The sequence below is a fragment of the Macaca nemestrina genome, chromosome 15 (assembly GCF_043159975.1).
Source record: "Macaca nemestrina isolate mMacNem1 chromosome 15, mMacNem.hap1, whole genome shotgun sequence".
Taxonomy (NCBI): Eukaryota; Metazoa; Chordata; class Mammalia; order Primates; family Cercopithecidae; genus Macaca; species Macaca nemestrina.
Genome location: NC_092139.1, coordinates 87923130 through 87942721, shown reverse-complemented (window position 1 = coordinate 87942721; position 19592 = coordinate 87923130). Strand labels below are relative to the sequence as shown.

The window sequence follows — 19592 nt, the reverse complement described above, 5'->3', positions numbered from 1 at the left end:
GAGCACCTTCACCAGTGGTGTTATCAACTTATAAAATGTTTAGATTTAATTTATTATTTGTAGAGACTGTCTCGCTCTGTCGCCCACCCTAGAGTGCAGTGGCGTGATCATGGCTCACAACAACCTTGACCTCCTGGCCTCAAGTGATCCTCCCATCTCAGCCTCCCAAGTAGCTGGGACTACAGGTGCACACCTAGCTCATTTTTTTTTTTTTTTAAGAGATGGGGATCTTGCTGTGTTGGCCAGGCTGATCTTGAACTCCTGGCCTCAAATAATCTTCCCATCTTGGCCTCCCAAAACACTGGGATTACAGGCATGGGCCACCCCTGACCTTATCAACTTTTTTTTTTTGAGATAAGGTCGTACTCTATCACCAGTGCTGGAGTGTGGTGGTGTGATCTCGGCTCACTGCAACCTCTGCCTCCTGGGCCTAAGTGATTCTCCTGCCTTAGCCTTCCAAATAGCTGGCACCACAGTCATGCACGACCGTGCCTGGCTAATTTTTTTTTTTTTTCTTCAGGACAGAGTTTTGCTCTTGTTGCCCAGGCTGGAGTGCAATGATGCAATCTCAGCTTACTGCAGTCTCTGCCTCCCAGGTTCAAGTGATTCTCCTGCCTCAGCCTCCCAAGTAGGTGGGATTATAGGCGCGCACCACCATGCCCGGCTAATTTTTGTATTTTTAGTAGAGATGGGGTTTCACCGTGCTGGCCAGGCTGGTCTAGAACTCCTGACCTCAGGTGATCCACCCACCTCGCCCTCCCAAAGTGCTGGGATTACAGGTGTGAGCCACTGTGCTTGGGCTTTTGTATTTTTTGTAGAGATGGGGTTTCACCATGTTGCCCAAGCTGGTCTCAAACTCCTGGACTCAAGCGATGCACCCACCTCGGGTTCCCAAAGTGCTGGGATTGCAGGCATGAGCCACCACGCCTGGCCTAACTTTAAAAAAAAATCATTGCCAACCTGCTAAGTGTTAGACAGTGTGAGTGTGCCTTCAGAGTTGAACATCTACTTGCATGTTCCACCTTGGACACAATGGTCCACGGTGGGGAGACTCTGGCTTTGAATTGAGCTTCACAGGTCATTGGCTGGGCAACATTGGGCCACTCGGGTAACCTTTTTGGGCTTCGGTTTCTCCATGTGCATGGTGGGGCTCATAAGGACATGCATCTCTTAGGACTGCTGTTGATTGCACGATTCTTATACAGTGAGCAGCTTAGGACAGGGCTGGTGTTGGCTTGCCAGCCTCTGGGAGCCGCTGCATGTCCTTTTCTGGGAGCTGGTGGTTTTATCCGTCGTCCATTCCCTCTGTGATGGCGGTGGCCTTTTCGTCTTTCTTATCCCAAGGATAGTGTCTTGCCAGTGATGGGTGGGAGAGGCACAGCCAAAAGCAGGGAGGCCTCCTCCGTGAAGAGGAGGGGAAGGAAGGGGTGGCCGAGTGGGAACGGAGGTGGAGAAGCTGTGGGGACGGCTGCCCGGGTAGGTGACACCACTGCCTGTCACCCCTCATCCCTCTCCTCCCTAGGGAGGTGGACCATGGCTGAACACGGCAGGGCCACATGAGCTGAGCACTGTTCCTTCCCCACTCTCCCTGGCACTCTGTCCACCTGGCACGCCAACCCCTTCATCGCTATGCCCAGCAGACACCCCAGTTCTTCGCCAGCTTTGCAGCCTCTGACCCGGACGCGCTGGCTTCCGTATCTCCCTGGGGCCCCCTTTCCATCTCATAACACCTTGGAGATCTCCACGGGGAGGTAGTGGGGATGGGACCCGCGCTCACCTGCCAGGTGGTGGCAGTGCCAGGGGTAGGTGGATCAGCCTGGGGATTGAGGGTAACAGGCTGTCCTCTGCACAGGTGCCCCGGAGGTGGGGCGAGGACCTGGTGGGGTGGTTGGAAAAGAGAAAGGGGCACCCCAGTCCGCACTCCATCCCATTGAGTGTCAGAAGCTGCTTGGTTTTGTTTGCTTCCTCATTGTGTTTGTCTTGAGAAGCGTGCTGTCGGCACCATATGGACATGGGCCTGATTCACGTTCTCTTAAAATAACTTTACAGGCTTATTTTAGGAGAGAAATTTCTGGATTCCAGAAAATTGTTTTTGCTCTAAAAGCATACCCCACATTAATGTCTATTTGGGGGGATGGAGGGCAGCTGCCCTCCAAACTTGGGAACACACAGTGTCCGAGAGTGGAGATGATTTGCCTGGTGAATTGCCCAGCATTTTCCTTTCAGTTATTTACTTCAGGGCAGTTCCTAATTTGCCGATAGATCTTGTAAAAGCCCATTTACGTTGGTTGTTTCCAAACTTGGCCGTGGTTTCCCCAGTGCAACAGTGGATCTGTCATTTAAAGCCAAGTTAAAACTTAACATGACATGCCTCTCAGTGACCACAAATCCAGCCCTGGCCACTACTGCCAGGACCCCTTTGAGGGCTAGTGACAAGGGTCGCCATCAGGACTGAGACCACATGAAGCGCATGGGAGGCATCTGTGCAGTGACCAGACTCAAGGCAGGAGACAGGACGGGACCTGGGAGAGGGCGGGGGCCCAGGGCAGTAGGCTCTTCAGGTGAGGATGCCTTGGGGGCGGGGCTGTATAATGAAGGTCTCCAAATAAGGCCCATGCGAAGTGTGCTTGGGAAACAGCAAGCCTGTTTTGGTTGGAAACAAGGCTTTTTGTAATTAGTGGGGGTCTCAGTGTTTACTCTGCAGAGCCCTAGGCAGTCTGGTCCAGGAAGAGTTAGTAGTGTTCTCTGCATCCTACTGGGGATGTGTGACACTCGGAGAAACCACCAGGCAGAGGCGAGAGCTGAGATCTGAGCTTGTCACTACATCTATCTGCCTCATAGCTGAGAGGCTGAGCCAGTGGCACTTGCTGTGGGGACAGCTCAGGTGCAGGAAGAGGCTAGCAAGGGAGGGTAGCAGGCTGGGCTACGGCCACCAGGGCTGGTGTCTCCGCTGAGAGCTACAGGCTTTGAGCAAATAGAGAACACTGACAGCATGGAGGACCCTGGGGCAACACAGGACCCTGATGGGGACACACCGCTTCCTCCTGCCTGGAACACTGGTGGTCAGAGGGTCCCCTCCCTCCTGAGGACTGGCCTGTCCTCCCCTGATGCTCCTCCCTCTCAAGCCAGGCGGGACCAAGTAGCGGAGAGCACCTGTGCTCTGGAGTGAGCACCCACCTGTGGGACCATGGTGGCCACTAGTGGGCAGGGATGCCTGTTTCTCAGGATGTTGTGAGAATTCAATGGCCTGAGAATGTGTAGACCCTAAGGTGCAAGTGCATGATGTAAAGGGCAAGCGCCTATCTTTGGCAAGATTCTTGTCACTCTGGGGGCCTCAGACTCAAGGACCTTGTGCCTGAATAGATGAGACTCCTTCTTGGAACCTTCTGGGACCAGCTTGGGGCCACAGCAGGCTGTGGCTGGTCCTTCCTGGACAGCACTGGTAGGGCCCTGGCTTGTGCACTGCTCTTTGGGGACCCTGGTCCTAGAACATGTGGGGACATGTGGGCCTGGGTGGGGTGAATCTGCAGCTGACCCCCCACATGGCCCCTGCCCGCAGAGGCTCCTTGGTGCCCATGGGTCCATGTTTTTTGTTTTGTTTTGCTTTGGTTTTTTTGAGACAAAGTCTCACTCTGTCGCCCAGGCTGGAGTGCAGTGACGCGATCTGGGCTCACTGCAAGCTCTGCCTCCCGGGTTCACGCCATTCTCCTGCCTCAGCCTCCCGAGTAGCTGGGACTACAGGCACCCACCACCACGCCGGGCAACTTTTTTGTGTTTTTAGTAGAGACGGGGTTTCACTGTGTTAGCTAGGATAGTCTCGATCTCCTGACCTCGTGATCCGCCCCCCTCGGCCTCCCAAAGTGTTGGGATTACAGGCATGAGCCACCGCACCTGGCCGGGTCCATTGGTAAGTTTTTAACAAGCTTACCAATGTTTAGAGGCCACTTCTCATATAAAGTACTGGTGTTTATTTTTTGGATACGGTCTCACTCTGTTGCCCAGGCTGGAGTGCAGGGGCACCATCACAACTCACTGAAGCCTTGACCTCCCCAGCTTAAGCAATCCTCTGGTTTCAGCCTCTGGAGTAGCTGGGACCACAGGCATGTGCCACTATGCCTGGGTTTTTTTTTTTTTTTTTTTTTTTTTTTTTTTTTTTTTAAGTTTTTTTGGTAGAGACAGGGTCTCGCTATCTTGCCTGGGCTGGTCTCGAACTCCTGGGCTCAAGTGATCCTCCTGCCCTGGCCTCCAAAAGTGCTAGGATGACAGGCGTGAGCTGCTGCCCCCAGCCGCAGTAGTGATGTTTCAACCCCCATTTACTTCTGCTGTCTCCATGTGAGGATACACCTGATAAGTATTCATTCCCCAGATATTTAAGTGCCTTTCGTGGGCCAGGACACTAGTCAGTTATTTTTTTTCTACTATGTAGGTTTAATAAAACTACCCAAGTGACTTTAAAATTTTATCATTTTCGGCTGGGCGAGGTGGCTCACGCCTGTAATCCCAGCACTTTGGGAGGCCGAGGCGGGCAGATCATGAGGTCAGGAGATCGAGACCATCCTGGCTAACCCATGGTGAAACCCTGTCTCTACTAAAAATACAAAAAAATTAGCCGGGCGTAGTGGCAGGCGCTTATAGTCCCAGCTACTTGGGAGGCTGAGGCAGGAGAATGGCGTGAACCTGGGAGGTGGAGCTTACAGTGAGCCGAGATCGCACCACTGCACTCCAGCCTGGGCAACAGAGCAAGACTCCATCTCAAAAAAAAAAAAAAAAAAAAATTATCATTTTAGGGCCAGGCACGGTGGCTCACATCTGTAATCCCAACACTTTGGGAGGCCAAGGTGGGTGGATCACTTGAGGTCAGGAGTTCGAGACCAGCCTGGACAACGTGGTGAAACCCCATCTCTACTAAAAAACTACAAAATTAGCCAGGCGTGATGGTACATGCCTGTAATCCCAGCTACTTGGGAGGCTGAGGCAGGAGAATCACTTGAACCCGGGAGGCAGAGGTTGTAGTGAGCTGAGATTGCGCCATTGCACTGGAGCCTGGGCAACGAGCGAAACTCCGTTTCAAAAAAAAAAAAAGAAAAAAGAAAATTTTATTTTTTTTTAGGCCGGTGCAGTGGTTCACACCTCTAATCCCAGCACCTTGGGAGGCCAAGGTGGGTGGATCATTCGAGCCAGGAGTTTGAGACCAGTCTGGGCAACATAGAGAAACCTTGTCCCTACAAAAAATACAGAAATTAACTAAGTGTGGTGGCACACACCTGTCATCCCAGCTACTTGGAAGGCTGAGGCACAAGAATCACTTGAACCCAGAAGGTGGAGGTTGCAGTGAGCTATCACGCCACTACACTCCAGCCTGAGCAACAGAGTGAGACACTGTCTCAAAACAAAATGAAAAAAAGAATGTTTTTTAAATGAACTGTTTCTTCTTTTTTTTTTTTTTTCCTGGGACAAAGTCTTGCTTTGTCACCCACGCTGGAGTGCAGTGGTGCGATTGTGGCTCACTGCAACCTCCGTCTCCTGAGTTCAAGCAATTCTCCTGCCTCAGCCTACTGAGTAACAGGTACCCGCCACCATGCCCGGCTAATTTTAGTATTTTTAGTAGAGATGGGGTTTTACCATGTTGGCCAGGCTGGTCTCAAACTTCTGACCTCATGATCTGCCTGTCTTGGCCTCCCAAAGTGCTGGGATTATAGGTGTGAGCCACCGTGCCCAGCCTTAATGACTTATTTCATAATTACAAAATACTAGATTACTTAAGCAGAGTGTGATGAAGTTTGAAGAAGGTACATGGAGTATGTGCCTTTGGAATGTTCCTGAGGTCAAGAGGAACTGCCGCTGTGCTGTCTCTGGAGCAGGACTGGGGTTCTGGGGTGGGAAACTCACTTTTCACTCAATGGAAGATCCTTTTGCCATCTCAGGACATACATGGTACTTACAGATAAGAAATGAAGATTAATAAAATGGACATGTATATACCCATCACCAGCTTAAAAATTAAAATCCCAGACCAGGCACGGTGGCTCACACCTGTGATCCCAGCACTTTGGGAGGCCAAGGCGGGTAGATCACCTGAGGTCAGGAGTTCGAGACCAGCCTGGCTAACGTGGTGAAACCCCGTCTCTACTAAAAATACAAAAAATTAGCTGGATGTGGTGCCGGGCGCCTGTAGACCCAGCTACTCAGGAGCTTAGGCAGGAGAATCACTTGAACCCGGGAGGCGGAGATTGCAGTGAGCCGAGATCCCGCCACTGCACTCCAGTCTTGGGGGGACAGAATGAGACTCTGCCTCAAAAAAAATTAAAATTAATTAAATTAAATTCCAGCCAGGCACAGTGGCTCACACCTGTAATCCTAGCACTTTGGGAGGTTGAGGCGGGCAGATCACCTGAGGTCAGGAGTTTGAGACCAGCCTGGCTAACATGGCAAAACCCTGTCTCTCCTAAAAATGCAAAAATTAGCTGAGTGTGGTGGCCTGCACCTGTAATCCCAGCTATTCAGGAAGCTGAGGTGGAAGAATGGCTTGAACCCAGGAGGCAGAGGCTGAGGCTGCAGTGAACCGAGATCGTGCGGCTGCTCCAGCCTGGACGACAGAGTGAGACTCTGTCTCAAAAAAAAAAAAAAAATTAAATCCCCTGCCAAGCGCAGCACGCAATGCTGTAGTCCCAGCAACTCGGGAGGCTGAGGTGGGGGGATCACTTGAACCCAGGAGTTCTGGTTTGTAGTGCACTATGCCAATCTGTTGTCCACACTAAGTTAGGCATCAATATGGTGACCTCCCCGGAGCAGGGGACCACCAGGTTGCCTAAAGAGAGGTGAACAGGCCTAGGCTGAAAATGCCTGTAAATAGCCACTGCACTCCAGCCTGGGCAGCATATCTAAAACAAAATTAATTTTCACCCCCCTAGAAGTCGTTGGCACCCCCTCCTGCCCAGGGTCCTCACTTCCTCTGCCCTGTTACTCCCAACACAGGTGTCCCTTGTGGAAGGACAAGCGATGTGCACCAGTGCTGGCCCCCCGGGGTTACCGACTGTGGGGTGAGGGCTGTGGCTTTTCAAAAGATGATCTGCAGTTAGGCATTCATGGCATTTAGAAATTCAAAACAAAACCCTTGGCAAATGACCCCCACCCCCCTTTTTTTGGGATGGAGTCTCACTCTGTTGCCCAGGCTGGAGTGCAGTGGCATGATGTTGGTTCACTGCAACCTCCGTCTCCCAGGTTCGAGCGGTTCTCCTGGCTCTGCCCCCTCAAGTAGCTGGGATTACAGGCACCCACCACCAGGTCTGGCTGATTCTTGTATTTGCAATAGAGACGGGGTTTCGCCATGTTGTCCAGGCTGGTCTCAAGCTCCTGACCTCAAGTGATCCTCCCACCTCAGCCTCCCAAATTGTTGGGATTACAGGCGTGAATCACCACACCCGGCCGATATTACTTATTTTTAAATGATGAACAAAATGAAGGGCGGTTTCTGTAGCTCTCTACTCAAGTCACTTGGAGCAGGGATTCTGAACGCTAGAGACCTGAATACGCAGTTTGGGAATAAGTTTCCTGTCTCTCTCAGCTGCTTCACTTCATATTCTTAGTATCTTTGTTAAAGGGAAGTCCAGGGAAAGGAGAAGAGACAAACAAAAGTTTATTAATTTAAGTCTCATTTTAGTAAAAAGAGAAACTTAGGTGAAAATGTCACAAAGATTCAACATGAGTTCAGTAAGAAGTGAAGTCAGAACACTTCTTCCATTAATTGGTGGAACATGCGTGGATATGAATAAGGTACTGACAAGTTGTCACATGACGTCCTCATGCACCATGTGAGACATGTGGACAGGAAAGCAGAGGTGGAGATGGTGCTGGGCTCCTGGAGGGTGGTGACCGAACTGATACCTGTCCCCGTGACCTCCCCAGGGCATGTCAGCAAGTTTCATGGAAGAGATGCCAGATGGAAGAGATGGCAGGGTTCAGATTCATGAAGGGCCCAGTAGTTCAGGGCAACAGATAAGATCTAATGAAATGTACTGTGTTAACGCTAAATGTGAGGTCTTCTTGATTCTAAGAAGCCCAAGGGAAAATTTCAGGATTAGCACAAGATGACTTAATAACAGCTAGTAAGAAAAAGAGTTTAAGGTTTGGGGAATCACCCATCAGGAATGTCCAATGTAGGCAGACTTTTTCAGAAGTTCTTTAACATAATATTGGAGAAAGAAATGGAATTCATTTAGAAGATGGCGTGTGTGGCCGGGCGCGGTGGCTCAAGCCTGTAATCCCAGCACTTTGGGAGGCCGAGACAGGCGGATCACGAGGTCAGGAGATAGAGACCATCCTGGCTAACCCGGTGAAACCGTGTCTCTAGTAAAAAATACAAAAAACTAGCCGGGCGAGGTGGCGGGCGCCTGTAGTCCCAGCTACTCGGGAGGCTGAGGCAGGAGAATGGCGTAAACCTGGGAGGCGGAGCTTGCAGTGAGCTGAGATCCGGTCACTGCACTCCAGTCTGGGCAACAGAGCGAGACTCCATCTCAAAAAAAAAAAAAAAAAAAAAAAAGATTGGCCGGGCGCGGTGGCTCAAGCCTGTAATCCCAGCACTTTGGGAGGCCGAGGCGGGCGGATCACAAGGTCAGGAGATCGAGACCACAGTGAAACCCCGTCTCTACTAAAAATACAAAAAACTAGCCGGGCGCGGTGGCGGGCGCCTGTAGTCCCAGCTACTCGGGAGGCTGAGGCAGGAGAATGGCGTGAACCCGGGAGGCGGAGCTTGCAGTGAGCCGAGATCGCGCCACTGCACTCCAGCCTGGGCAACAGCGTGAGACTCCGTCTCAAAAAAAAAAAAAAAAAAAAAAAAAAAAAAAAAGATTGTGTGTATGTTTACATGTGTATACCTTTGTACAGACATTTACTCCACAAAATTCCTGCTCGATGGTCATCTCTGTTGAGAAATGTGATGAACTGGTGATTTTGTTTATGGAATGGGATCCAGCTTGGTTTCTCTTATCCTGCAGATGCACAGTGGCCCAGCAGTACTCCCCTGGAAAACTGTTCTCCGGACGCTGCAGTGCCCCTCTGTGCTGTCTGTGGCCACCTGTGGTCTGTTTCCGGGCTCACTTTCATATCGCATTGGCCTGCTTTTGTATCTTGTGCCAGTCCAACCCTCTTCTTTCTTTGATTGATTGATTGACCGAGTCTCGCTCTGTTGCCCAGGCTGGAGTGCAGTGGCACAATCTCAGCTTACTGTAAGCTCCACCTCCCGGGTTCACACCATTCTCCTGCCTCAGCCTCCCGAGTAGCTGGGACCACAGGTGCCCATTGACATGCCCAGCTAATTGTTTGTATTTTTAGTAGAGACAGGGTTTAATCGTGTTAGGATGGTCTCCATCTCCTGACCTCGTGATCCGCCCGCCCCAGCCTCCCAAAGTGCTGGGATTACAGGCATGAGCTACCGTGCCTGGCCTCTTCTTTTCTTTTCTCTTTTCTTTTATTTTCTTCTTTGAGACAGGGTCTCACTCATTACCCAGGCTAAGTGCGGTGGCACAATCTCTGCTCATTGCAGCCTCGACCCCCTGGACTCAAGCAATCCTCTCACCTCCCTAGTAGCTGGGACCACAGACATGCGACACCACACTTGGCTAATTGAAAAAAACTTTTTTTTTTTTTTTTTTTTTTTTTTTTTTTTGAGGCGGAGTCTCGCTCTGTCGCCCAGGCTGGAGTGCAGTGGCGTGATCTCGGCTCACTGCAAGCTCCGCCTCCCGGGTTCCCGCCATTCTCCTGCCTCAGCCTCCCGAGTAGCTGGGACTACAGGCGCCGCCACCACGCCCGGCTAATTTTTTTGTATTTTTAGTGGAGACGGGGTTTCATTGTGTTAGCCAGGATGGTCTCGATCTCCTGACCTCGTGATCCGCCCGCCTCGGCCTCCCAAAGTGCTGGGATTACAGGCTTGAGCCACCGCGCCCGGCCTAAAAAAACTTTTTTTTTTTTAATAGAGACAGGGTCTCACTGTTCCCCAGGCTGGTCTCAAACTCCTGGGCTCAAGCAATCCTTCTGCCTTGGCCTCCCAAAGTGCCGGGATGACAGGTGTGAGCCACTATGTCCCGCCTTTGCCCCACTTCTTGAAAGATATTTTCACTGAATGTAAAATCGGAGATATCAGTTATTATCTTTCAGAATCATACTAGTTCCTTTCTCTGCTGCCTTTTGGGTTCTGTTGTTTTACCTGGGAGCTTGTTCTGTTGAACAGGTCATTTTTCCTTCCTCTGGACATTTTAAAGACTTTTTTCCCCTTTATCTTTGGTGTTCTGCAGTTTCATTATTTCTCTAGCTGTGGCTTTATTTTTATTTATCCTGCTTTAGGACTGTTGGGCTTTTTAAGTCTGTGGATTTGTAGCTTTCCTTAATTCTGGAGAATCCCCAATCATCAATTATTCACAAAGTGCCTCTACCCCATTTTCCTCTTGCCTCAACCTTCTGAAATCCAAATAAATGTCATCTCTCCCTGCTTCAAGTCTCTTAGTTTAAAACTCATATTTCCCACCTTTCTCACTTTTTTTTTTTTTTTTTTTTTTTTTTTTTGAGACGGAGTCTCGCTCTGTCACCCAGGCTGGAGTGCAGTGGCTGGATCTCAGCTCACTGCAAGCTCCGCCTCCCGGGTTCACGCCATTCTTCTGCCTCAGCCTCCCGAGTAGCTGGGACTACAGACGCCCGCCACCTCACCCGGCCAGTTTTTTGTATTTTTTAGTAGAGACGGGGTTTCACCGTGTTAACCAGGATGGTCTCGATCTCCTGACCTCGTGATCCACCCGTCTCGGCCTCCCAAAGTGCTGAGATTACAGGCTTGAGCCACCGCGCCCGGCCTTTTTTTTTTTTTTTTTTTTTTGTGACAGAGTCTCACTCTGTCACCCAGGCTGGAGTGCAGTGGCACAATCTCAGCTCAGTGCAACCTCTGCCTCCCGGGTTCAAGCAGCTCTCCTGCCTCAGCCTCCCTAGTAGCTGGGACTACAGGCACCCGCCACCATGCCCAGCTAATGTTTTATATTTTTAGTAGAGATGGGGTTTCACCATGTTGGCCAGGCTGGTCTTGAACTCCTGACCTCGTGACCCACCTCCCCACCTTGGCCTCCCAAAGTGCTGGGATTACCAGGGCATGAGCCACCGTGCCTGGCCTCTCACTTTTCTTTCTTAAGCATAATTTATTCTGACGTATCTTCAGTGTATGTATTCTCTTTTTATTCTTTTATTCCTGTTAAACCCATTGGCCTTAATGCTGTTTATTTCTAGAATTTCTACTCCTGTTTTTCTGCAAGGTCATTTTTTTTTTCTCATTTGCTATTCCTTACATATAGTTTCAAGCTTACCGGTTTCCTCAGTGAATATAGTAAGTAGAGGAGCCTCATGGTCTGCCTCAGGTCGTTGAGATGTTGAGTCTCTGGATCTGGTCCTGGTGCTGGCCTTTTCTGTCTTTGCTCCTGGGGCATTGTTTCCATGAATGTGTGGTTACTGTTGACTGCATTACTCATTGTCCTGGAGAAATGACTTGTGGGGATTTTTCAGATCTAGGATAAAGGTTTACGCTTCCTTCTGCCAGGTACCTCGGGGTGCTGTCGGCCTAACGCCATGTTAAACTAAATCCATCAACTGTGAGCTTTGGGAATCTTCTCACCGGTGTGAATTTGGGCCATACGTCCTGTGAGGGCTGTCCTGTGATGACTGCTCTGTGGAGGGGACCAGCCTTGGACTTCTTATCAGAGGCCGGGGGTGGCTGGATGGGGGCAGATGTTTTCAGGGCAAGAGTGGCTTGGCTCGACCCTCTGGTTTCTGCTATCCCCAGATGGTGCCTGGCGATTCCTCACTGTCGTCAGCCCCTGGATGCCTTTAAGAAAACCTCCTTTTATTTTGTCAGCATTGTTGGTTCTTCTCAGGAGAGGCCTGGTCCAAGTATTTGGGTTATCATAGTTTTACAAAACGTTCGTGTCTATGAAATCTTAAGTCACCTCTTTTTAAAAAATGTACCTTTTAGGCCGGGTGTGGGGGCTCACGCTTGTAATCCCAGCACTCTGGGGGGCCGAGTCAGGCAGATCACTTGAGGTCAGGAGTTTGAGACCAGCCTGGCCAACATGGTGAAACCCCGTCTCTACTAAAAATACAAAAATTAGTCGGGCGTAGGGCTGGACGCAGTGGCTCACGCCTGTAATCCCAGCATTTTGGGGGCCCAAGGTAGGTGGATCACCTCAGGTTGGGAGTTCAAGATCAGCCTGACCAACATGGAGAAACCCCGTCGCTACTAAAAATACAAAATTAGCTGGGCGTGGTGGTGCATGCCTGTAATCCCAGCTGCTTGGGAGGCTGGGGCTGAGGCAGGAGAATCACTTGAACCCGGGAGGCAGAGGTTGCGGTGAGCCGAGATTGCGCCACTGCACTCTAGCCTGGGCAACGAGGGCGAAACTGTGTCTCAAGACAAAAAGAAAAATTAGTGAGGTGTGGTGGTACATGCCAGTAGTCCCAGCCAGTCGGGAGGCTGAGGCAGGAGAATCACTTGAACCTGGGAGGCAGAGGTTGCAGTGAGCAGAGGTGGCACCTCTGCACTCTAGCCTGGGCAACAGAGACTCCATCTCAAAAAAAGTAAAATAAAATAAATTTTAAAAAAATATTTTTAATTAAAAATGTACCTTTGATGTTTTTTATTTGAACTATACATAGTAAGCAGCATGTTTGTTTGTTTGTTTATATTTGTTTGTTTTCTCGAGATGGAGTCTTGCTCTGTGACCAGGCTGGAGTGCAGTGGTGCAATCTCGGCTCACTGCAGCCTCTGCCTCCCAGGTTCAAGTAATTCTCCTGCCTCAGCCTCCCGAGTAGCTGGGACTACAGGCACACGGCACCATGCCCAGCTCATTTTTGTATTTTTAATAGAGACAGGGTTTTTACCATATTGGCCAGGATGGTCTCGAACCCCTGACCTCGTGATCCGCCTGCCTAGGCCTCCCAAAGTGCTGGGATTACAGGCATGAGCCGCCGCGCCCAACCTTAATAGTATTTTTGTCTATTTACACTTTTTATTTTAGAGAACTTGAAACCCGTTAATGCACATGTACATACATAATCCACACATATATGTATGTGTGTGTGTATGTGTGTGTGTGTATATGGCATATCCATTTTATCCGTATACTATATGTATATCCATTATACTATAGTTTCCTGAAGTTTCCATCACAGGCACAGTCATGGCCACATTCCAGTAATGCTTATAATTCCACGACCCATATGGCTTAATGCACACTTTGGTTTTCAGAATCTATCACTTACTTCTACAAATCAATAAGGAAAGGACCAGCAGCTAATAGAAAATGTGACCAAGATTTGAAAAGGAGGAACCGGAAAAGGTGCCCACCTGTACGGTCAGGTTGAAGCAGATTAAAGCCACACAGTGAGATGCTGCCGCCTTATACCTGCCAGGCAGCAGAAATGTTAGCATTTGACCATGTCGAGTTGGCAGGATAAAGATCAGCAGGGACTCTTGTTCGTTGCTGGCAGGATGACCTTGTCACCAGCACTTGGGAGGTCGCCGCTAGGTGCACGGGCATCTGCTCCTGGGATTGTTCCAATGAAACACCTGCCTGAGCGGCTCAGGAGAGGTGACAGCGACAGCAGCACCATTTAGTAGCCAGCCTGCGAGCCGACACACATCCACACCCCATCAGTGGCTGCATGCGGTGTATCTGGCGGGACACCAGGTGAAGGGGCCCAGCTGCACAAGGGGACAGAGGCAGACTTCGCTGCACACCAGCAGAGAAGTCTCAGAATTGTCGGTGTCAAGTTCAAACCACGGAACAGGCAGCAGTGTGGCTCAGGGCCACACACGGGGCACAGCCATCAGGACAAGCAAAGACCAAGAAGCACCAAGTCCAAGTTAGGCAGCGTCTCAGGCCGGGGCACCGAGGAAGGGCACAGCAGCACCGTGGTGACCGGGTCCCAGTTCCATCCTGGGTGGCAGCCACAGGCCATTTGTGTCTTCCGTTCACACAATTACACACACTGCGTTGTGCCCATGCACATCTTCAAACCTTCTAATGCAGGCGTGCCTGTGCAGGTTGGGGGGTGGACGCCGTCCTGGTTGTCGTCCCACGGAGGGGCACAGGACAGGCTGCCGCCAGAGCAGAGGTCACATGGGGTGGGGGTGTGAGGGGTGCGTTTCAGGAAGAGCAGGTGCGAGGACGCTGCTAGCGCTTGACTCTCCTTCCCAGACCTGTGCTCTTGAATTTGGGGAAACCCTTGCTCTTCTGTTGGGCCTGAAAGAAAATCCGGTGTGCCTGACGCTCTGCAGGCCCCCGTCACAGGCTGAGCTGGGGTGGTGCCACCGGGAAAACTCGGCGCACATCCCTGGTGCCAATGATGACAGCATCAGTCATGGACTTATCTTCTTTTGTTAATGAGACCTTAGAAATGTAAAAACGATACACTCTTCTTTAAAATAATTGTGGTCAGTACCCATAACTCTTACCGTCTTAACCATTTCTAATTATACAGTTCAGTGACATTAAATATATTCACTTTTTTTTTTTTTTTTTTTTTTTTTTTTTTTTGAGACGGAGTCTCGCTCTGTCGCCCAGGCTGGAGTGCAGTGGCCAGATCTCAGCTCACTGCAAGCTCCGCCTCCCGGGTTCACGCCATTCTCCTGCCTCAGCCTCCCGAGTAGCTGGGACTACAGGCGCCCGCCACCTCGCCCGGCTAGTTTTCTGTATTTTTTAGTAGAGACGGGGTTTCACCGTGTTAGCCAGGATGGTCTCGATCTCCTGACCTCGTGATCCGCCCGTCTCGGCCTCCCAAAGTGCTGGGATTACAGGCTTGAGCCACCGCGCCCGGCCAATATATTCACATTTTTGTACAGCCATCACCACCCTCCAACCTCCAGAACTCTTCATGTTGCAAAACTGAACCACGGCACCCATGAAGCGGGGACTCCCCTGCCCCGGGCAGCTCTTTCTGTCTCTGAGTCCCACTACTCTAGGGACCTCATACAATATTTGTCCTTTGTGACTGGCTTACTTCACTGAGCATAGTGTCCTCAGGGTTCCTCCATGTTGTAGCTGTGACAGGAGTCCCTTCCTTTTAAAGGCTGGATAACAATTCCATTGTATGCAGATGCCGCATTTTGATTTTGAGGCTGCCCGTTTGTGGAGGGACACTCTGCTGCTTCCCCCCCGTGGCGGTTGTGGATAATGCTGCTGTGAGCGTGGGTGTGCAGACGTGGCTTTGAGACCCTGTTTTCCGTTGTTGTGGATTTATACCCAGCAGTGGAATTGCTGGAGCCCATGGTAATTCTGTGTTTCATTTTTTGAGGAATTACCATACTGTTTCCCATAGTGCCTCCAGCATTTTACGTTTTTACCCGCAATGCAGGAGGTTCCGATTCCTCCACATCCTCACCAACGCTTATCTTCCATGTGTGTGTTGATAGTAGCTGTCCTAGAGGGTGTGCGGTGGTGTCTCAGCGTGTCCTCATCTGCCTCCCTCAGGATCAGTGACATGGAGCATCTTTTCACGTGCTTGTAGGCCATTTGTGTATCTTCTTCGGAGAAATATTTACATAAGTCCTTTGTCCGTTTTTAATCAGATTGGGGTTGTTTTGCTGAGTTGTAGGAGTTTCTTAAATACATTCTAATAACTGTATAGAATATAGATAATAGGTCCTTTGTCCATTTTTCACTCAGATTGTTTCTTTTTGCTGAGTTTTTTTTAATATATTCTAATAACTAGAGTATATAGAGAATATAGATATATACATCCTTTATCCATTTCCTTTTTTTTTTTTTTTTGAGACGGAGTCTCACTCTGTCGCCCAGGGTGGAGTGCAGTGATGTGATCTCGGCTCACTGCAACCTCGGCCTCCTGGGTTCCAGCGATTCTCCTGCCTCAGCCTCCCAAGTAGCTGGGATTACAGGCTCCTGCCACCACTCCTAGTTAACTTTTGTATTTTTAGTAGAGATGGGGTTTTGCCATGTTGACCAGGGTGGTGTCCAACTCCTGACTTCAGGTGATCCACCTGCCTCAGCCTCCGAAAGTGCTGGGATTACAGGTATGAGCCACCACGCCTGGCCCTGTTTCTTTCTTTTTTTTTTTTTTTTTTTTTTTTTGAGACAGAGTCTCGCTCTGTCGCCCAGGCTGGAGTGCAATAGTGCGATCTTGGCTCACTGCAAGCTCCACCTCCCTCAGGTTCACGCCATTCTCCTGCCTCAGCCTCCCGAGTAGCTGGGACTACAGGCGCCCGCCACCATGCCTGGCTAATTTTTTGTATTTTTAGTAGAGACAGGGTTTCACCGTGTTAGCCAGGATGGTCTCGATCTCCTGACCTTGTGATCCACCCACCTTGGCCTCCCAAAGTGCTGCGATTACAGGCATGAGCCACTGTGCCCGGCCCACGCCTGGCCCTTTATCCTTTTTTTTTTTTTTTTTTTTTTTTTTTTTGAGACGGAGTCTCGCTCTGTCGCCCAGGCTGGAGTGCAGTGGCCGGATCTCAGCTCATTGCAAGCTCCGCCTCCCGGGTTCACGCCATTCTCCTGCCTCAGCCTCCCGAGTAGCTGGGACTACAGGCGCCCGCCACCACGCCCGGCTATTTTTTTTTTTTTGTATTTTTTTTAGTAGAGACGGGGTTTCACTGTGTTAGCCAGGATGGTCTCGATCTCCTGACCTCGTGATCCGCCCGCCTCGGCCTCCCAAAGTGCTGGGATTACAGGCTTGAGCCACCGCGCCCGGCCTTTATCCATTTTTTTAACCAGTTTGTTTGTTTTGCTGAGTTGTAGGAGTTTTTGTTTTTTGTTTTTTGACATATTCCAATAACTAGGATAGAGAATATAGATATATAGAGAATATGTATAGAGAGAAAATAGAATATATGTGTTCTAGATATTAATACCTTATCAGGTATATGATTTTAAAATACTTTCCCTCATTCTCTGGGTTGCCTCTGTTGATGGTATCCTTTGAAGCACAAAAGTTTTTATTTATTTGTTTAGAGACAGGGTTTCGCTCTGTTGCTTAGGCTGGAGTGCAGTTGGACGATCTCAACCCATTTCAGCCTCAACTTCCCAGGCTCGAGCCATCCTCCCCCCTCAGCTGTCCCAAGTAGCTGGGACCACAGGCACAGGGACCACACCCTGCTAATTTTGTGTATTTTTAGTTGAGATGAGGTATTTCTTTGTTACCCAGGCTGGTTTTGAGCTCCTGGGCTCCAGTGGTCCACCCACCTCGGCCTCCCAAAGTGCTGGGACTACAGGTGTGAGCGCTGCATCGAGTCAAAAGTTGTACATTTTCACGAAGTCTAATGTGTCTATTTTTCTTTTGCTGCCCCTGCTTTTGGTATCGCATCCAAGAGATCATTGCCAAATCCAGTGTCATGAAGCTTTTCCTCTGTGTTTCCTTCTAAGAGTTTTATAGTTCTTAGCTCTCACAGTTAGGTCTTTTATTTTGAGTTAATTTGTATACGGTGTTAGGTAGGAGTCCAGCTTTATATTTTTGCAGGCGGACATCCAGTTGTTGTGACACCATTTGTTGAAAGACTGTCCTTTCCCCATCGAATGGTCTTGACACCCTTGTTGAAGATCATTTGACCATACATGAGGGTTTATTTCAGGACTGGAATTTCTTAAAGATTAAATAATACTGGACCCATCCCTCACATTCCTCAGTGTCCTAGTGGCCTGCATGGTGAGTTCCCAGATTCGGGGTGGGGTGCATCTGGCCCTGCCACTGGGCCCGCTCACTAGAAGTCCTGGTTCCGCCTCCTCTTTCATGTTTCCCAAAGGCAAACCTGGTATAAGAAGAACTTGAATCAATGTTTTTCTCAAATTATTTGCATGTAAAAGGAGTTCACTTTTTCACTTCCAACTTAATGTAAACTGGTTAAGCAGTGGCATGGGCTCAGTGTTCATTTTGTCTACGATTGATACTAAAGAGTTCGATCTTGATAGACGCAGTGGCGCTTGTAATCCCAGCACTTTGGGAGGCTGGGCGTGGTGGCGTGTTCCTGTAGTCCCAGCTACTCGGAGGCTGAGGCAGGAGAATCGCTTGAACCCAGGAGGAGGAGGTTGCAGTGACCTGAGATTGCGCCACTGCATTCCAGCCTGCGCAGTGGAGTGAGCCTTCATCTCAAAAAAAAAAAAGATCTTTAACTTCCAGTCCTGCCGCCCCCACCCCCCGCGTGTTTGCTTCGCAATACATGAATCCCATACGTGCCTCCTTCACACGCATGTTCTCTCTGTAACCCACCACTTTGTCTGATTGGTTGACAGGTTACGTTTTTCTCTCGTCCCAGCTGTGTGGACAGGGCCACACGCCCTCCTGGACAACGACGGCTCTTGCGTGCATTTTCCAGTGTTTCTTTTGTCAGAGAGGCCAGCAGAGCCGCGGTTCTTCTAGAACCAGCCCTGAGCTAAGTGAGGAGTGCCCAGGAGAGATGGTGAAAATGACAAAGTCCAAAACTTTCCAAGCGTATCTGCCGAATTGTCACCGAACGTACAGCTGCATCCACTGCAGAGCACACCTGGCCAATCATGATGAGCTCATCTCCAAGGCAAGTGGCTTATGCCAAAAAACTGATAGCACAATGATTATTTGTTGTTGTGGTACCTACTTAGTGGAAGAATATTTAAGCATCACATGACTTCCTGAGTGTGCTGTGTCCTGAACGTCTAGAGCCTTCTAGGCAGTGTTGGTGAGCATTTTGTGCATGGTTAACTGTGGCTATGCCACGATCTCAGATGTGATCCTGGCACGGTGGGTGGGTTTCCAGGGCCAGGCAGCTGGGACTGCCAGGATCACGAGCGGCAAGGTGAATCACTTGTTTCTCAGAGCAGAAAACCAGAGAGGACTGAATGAGCAAAAGAAGTCTAGAAAAATCTGTGGAAATAGTTTCATAATAAGGGTATTAAGAAAAAAAATTTTTTTTTTTTTTTGAGATGGAGTCTTGCTCTGTTGCCCAGGCTGGAGTGCAGTGGCTGGATCTCAGGTCACTGCAAGCTCCGCCTCCCGGGTTCCCGCCATTCTCCTGCCTCAGCCTCCCGAGTAGCTGGGACTACAGGTGCCCACCACCTCGCCCGGCTAGTTTTTTGTATTTCTTAGTAGAGATGGGGTTTCACCGTGTTAGCCAGGATGGTCTCGATCTCCTGACCTCGTGATCCGCCCGTCTCAGCCTCCCAAAGTGCTGGGATTACAGGCGTGAGCCACCGCGCCCGGCCGGTATTAAGAAATTTTAAAAACTCAGTATGGTTAAGAAGGAAAGGGGTTGCTCAGGAAAATGCCCCAGAGGATGTGGCTGCGTTTGCAGGGTCTGTAGGAGCCCTGGGTGAAGCTCTGGCTGGTCTCTGTGCACAGGACCCGTGAGCAGCCTTGAATATGTAAATAAGATCCCCCGGCCCCTCCTTACTGTGCTGAGCTCCTTATTAGCCGTGTGTGGCGTTTATCATCAACCAGCTGTGAACATTTAAACAGGCCACACATCACAGAGGAGCTGATGCTCACTCAGGGAATGACAGCGTTCTCCCCACGTCCTCAGTTCATGACCTCCCCCCAGCCTCACAGGTCGTGACCTACCCCCATCCTCAGGTCATGACATC

General features: G+C 49.9%; 1 protein-coding gene across 1 annotated transcript in view; it reads left to right on the top strand.

The window, feature by feature from the left end:
- Window positions 1–19592, top strand: part of LOC105480657 (yippee like 1) — a 40164-nt gene that overhangs the window by 5981 nt on the left and 14591 nt on the right. Inside the window, exon 2 of the mRNA XM_011739739.3 lies at window positions 18270–18550. Within this exon, the coding sequence (XP_011738041.1) occupies window positions 18434–18550 (117 nt within the window). The 5' untranslated portion in view covers window positions 18270–18433. The remainder of the gene's footprint in view (window positions 1–18269; window positions 18551–19592) is intronic.